Source organism: Eimeria mitis, genomic scaffold (genome assembly GCF_000499745.2).
Source record: "Eimeria mitis Houghton genomic scaffold, Emh_scaff327, whole genome shotgun sequence".
Taxonomy (NCBI): domain Eukaryota; phylum Apicomplexa; class Conoidasida; order Eucoccidiorida; family Eimeriidae; genus Eimeria; species Eimeria mitis.
The window spans coordinates 20,887-24,352 of NW_013571609.1; the positions used below are offsets into that span (position 1 = coordinate 20,887).

General features: G+C 42.2%; 1 protein-coding gene across 1 annotated transcript; it reads left to right on the forward strand.

The window, feature by feature from the left end:
* Nucleotides 1-1,625: 1,625 nt before the first annotated feature.
* EMH_0008060 (uncharacterized protein) lies at nt 1,626-2,036 on the forward strand (the record flags this gene model as incomplete). The annotated part of the gene is given in 2 exon segments (XM_013498221.1): nt 1,626-1,867; nt 1,871-2,036. Coding segments are annotated over 2 exon segments (408 nt in total).
* Between the last annotated feature and the right edge of the window lie 1,430 nt (nt 2,037-3,466).

Here is a 3,466-nt window from a genome sequence, read left to right on the forward strand (position 1 = left end):
TGCAGTTGCTGCTGCACGCAGCAGCAACTTGAACATCTACGCAAACACACTGCAGCAGAAACTGATGAAACTCAATTCGTGCTGTTTCAACAGTTTCTGCAACAACAACAGCAGCAGAAGCAGCAGCAACTGCTGCAACAGCAGCAACAGCAACAGCAGCAGCAGCANGCTGCAGCTGCTGCAGCAACAGGAACGGGATACATTTGTGGGATATCCTGCTAAGCTCAAGCCAAAGCAGGGCTACCCAAACAATCAACTCAGACAAAAAGTTTCATTTTAAACGTTTCTATGCGCTTTTCATTCTACTACTGCTTCTCAACCGCTGCTGCTGCTGCTGCAGCTGCTACTGCTTCTGCACTCTCGCTGCAGCACAGCACTTGACTACACTTTACTCAGTATAGAACTGAGCTTGTCTTCATGCTGGGTTAGTGTCTAGGGTTTCTGCTCTGGTGTACGTGCAGCTGCACCAGTGTGCTGATGGCGGGGGCTCTCTAAGATGCTGCATACGGCTGCGGCTTGAGCGTTTGACTTTGATAAATTTTAATAACTAAGACGAAAAACTAACAAAAAAATGCTGCGATTTGCAGTTTCCCCCTAGAGACAAGATTTTCGTGGGGAGGTTTCGGGCCTCTGCTTCTGCAGGGAGCGTCGAGTTGCAACTGAGTCGAAGAGCAAAAGCAGTTTAAAACTCTTAAAATATATTTATTTTATTTTTGATCACTTTTTCGTTCATGAAGTAATGCAAAAGGATTCATATGCAGCTTATTGCCGCTGCCGTCTGCCGTTGCGGTGTTGTCCTGTCCAGTGGACTCCGAAACGGGTTGAAAAAAAAATTAAAATTTTCTTTTAAAATTTGGTGCAAATAAATGAAATACTCTGAAATTCATGTTTTGTGTTTTTTTCCGCTCAAAAAGAGGTATTTTAAGCCTCTATCTTCCCTTGACTCTCTCAGCTAGCCGTCAGTGTCTCGGGCAAGAAAAGTGCGATCACTGTGGAAAAAAGGCGCTTTTCACAGAATTTTTTGGATGATTTGACTTATTTTCCCTCAATATACTTATATTCAAAAGTATGAGAAAAAACACGGAGATTTAATTCATGAATTCCAGCAGCCCGGCTGCATACTGGACTCGACAGTAACATCTGGGGTGTATGCTCAGCTTTCTTGCATTGCACGGAGTGGAAAGCAGAAGTTTCTTGGGCTTAAACTTCAGTTTTATGAATTTGAAGAATCAGAAACGGATAAATATTCCCCTATTGAGCCGTGTTAATGCAGCAGATCCACAGAAACCCTGAGAGGCACGAAATATGAGGGTTCGTGTTTCCTGTTGTTTCTTTTTGTTGCCGATATCCTTGGAGCCCGTGCAAGATAGAAAGGGGTATTTGTAGCGATTGACAAGATTATTTCCTTTTCTTTATTTTGTCTTTTTACTTCAGATTCTCTCTTTAACCCTTCAGCCATCGACAGGATTCTGCGGTGCGTTCTTCTTTGCCCTTTTGCTTTCTTTCCTTTTCAAGAATCCTGGCTTCGTCCGCTTCAACTCATATTCCTCTTTTCTTCATTTCATTTGAAGTTATATTTCCCCTTCTCAGGCTCCAGCAGCTGGCGTGTCGTCGCTCGCAGTACGATGGGTGACATGAAAGACAGTGCAGCAGTTTGTTTCTCTGCAAGAAGAAACCCAACAAAAACTTTTCTTTCTCTTTCTCCTCACAATTCAAATTCTTCTTATCCTTCTCACTCGTATTCTTCTTCTCCTTCTCATGCTGCTATTTCCTCTTCTTCTTCTGCAGCAACAGACGGCAGCAGCTCGATTGGTGGGGGGAGAACAGACAGCAGGCAAATGCGCAGCAGCAGCAGCAGCAGCAGCAGCANGCAGCAGCAGCAGCAGCAGCAGCAGCAACAGCTGCTGCTGCTGCATGAGTGGCAGCAGCAGCAGCAGCAGCAGCAGCAACAGCTGCAGCAGCAGCAGCAACCGTTTCAGCAGGACTTCTTCTATCAGCAGCAGCAGATTTGGTTCTACTGCAGCAGAGGATCGTAGCATGAAGGGGCTTCCTTCTGGTTTTGTTTTTCCTTTTTGTGGTGGTGTAATAAATTATAACAGTTTATATTCTCTTTCTTCTTGTTTCTTATCTTCTTTTCTTAGTTCTATAACTCATAAACGTTTTGTATTTATTCTGTTATTCTGGTTGCTGCTGCTCAGCAGCAGCCCCATCCAGGTTGTTTCTATCAACCGCCACACATCTGCTTCTCTGCTGGTTCCTGCTGCCTTTCGCAGCAGCACTTCTGCTTCTCCCCCCCCCCAGCAGCACCACCAGCAGCAGCAGCAGCAGCAGCAGCAGCAGGAGCATGTGCTGCTGCAGGTGGGTGAGAGTCCCGCATTAAACCTTGAGGAGGATGAGAATTGTTTGGTGAGAGAAGAAGAAGTATTAGAGAACGAAATAAACCCAAAAGAAGAAAAAGAAATAAAAGCATATCAATGGGCTGAACATAACAACGATCAGGTGTATGTACAGGAGTCTCTTAAAGCCTATCAAACAACAGATACACCCGGAAGAGAAAGAGAATTTATATTAAGTTTTAAACTCCCCCAGAACATAGCCGACACAACCACCAGCAGCAGCAGCAGCAGCAGCAGCAGCAGCAGCAGCAGCAGCAGCAGCAGCAGCAGCAGCAGCAGTGGGGGTGCGTTTCTTGTATTAAAAAAAAACTGGGATGGGGCTCTACATGGATGGAAATGTGAAGAACATGTGTTGCAGTTGATTCGTCTTTCTGATGAAAAATATTTACAAGGGAGAAACAGTGCAAGTGAAACAGAAGATAAAGTAGAGATAGAAATAGATCAGAGTTTAGGTGTATATACACTCGATATATCGAAATTAATATATAATAAAGGACTAGCAGGGGGTTCGTTTCATGTATTAGTTAGAGAGAAAAATAAAAACTGTTTATCTGCTTTCTCTACACCTACAGATGAAAAAAACCCACCTATACTTAAAATACAAACCGAAATAAAAGATAATATAGATGCTGTTTATGGTGATTGGGGTCCTCTTAGTGCTTGTCGCTTACCTTGTGTTTCATCAGTAAATTATAGTTGTAGAAAAAGAGTATGTACACCCGGAAAAAACGAAGGAGCTGCCTGTACACCTGAAAAAATGATAGATAAATTACCATGCTCAGATATTCATGTTTCTTCTTCTTGTTCTTGTTCTATTCTAAACCAAACAAATGCATGCCCCCTCAACTCTTATTGTGATGATTCTTCATTTAATAATGTTTACTGTAACTGTAAAGGAGGCACCTTTGTTAAACTAAACGCCATGCAAAAAACCACTTGTCAGATAGGTACATAAACCCTAAACCCTAAACCCTAAACCCTAAACCCTAAACCCTTAACAAGCTTATATATATATATATATATATATATATATATATATATATATATATATATATATATATATATATATA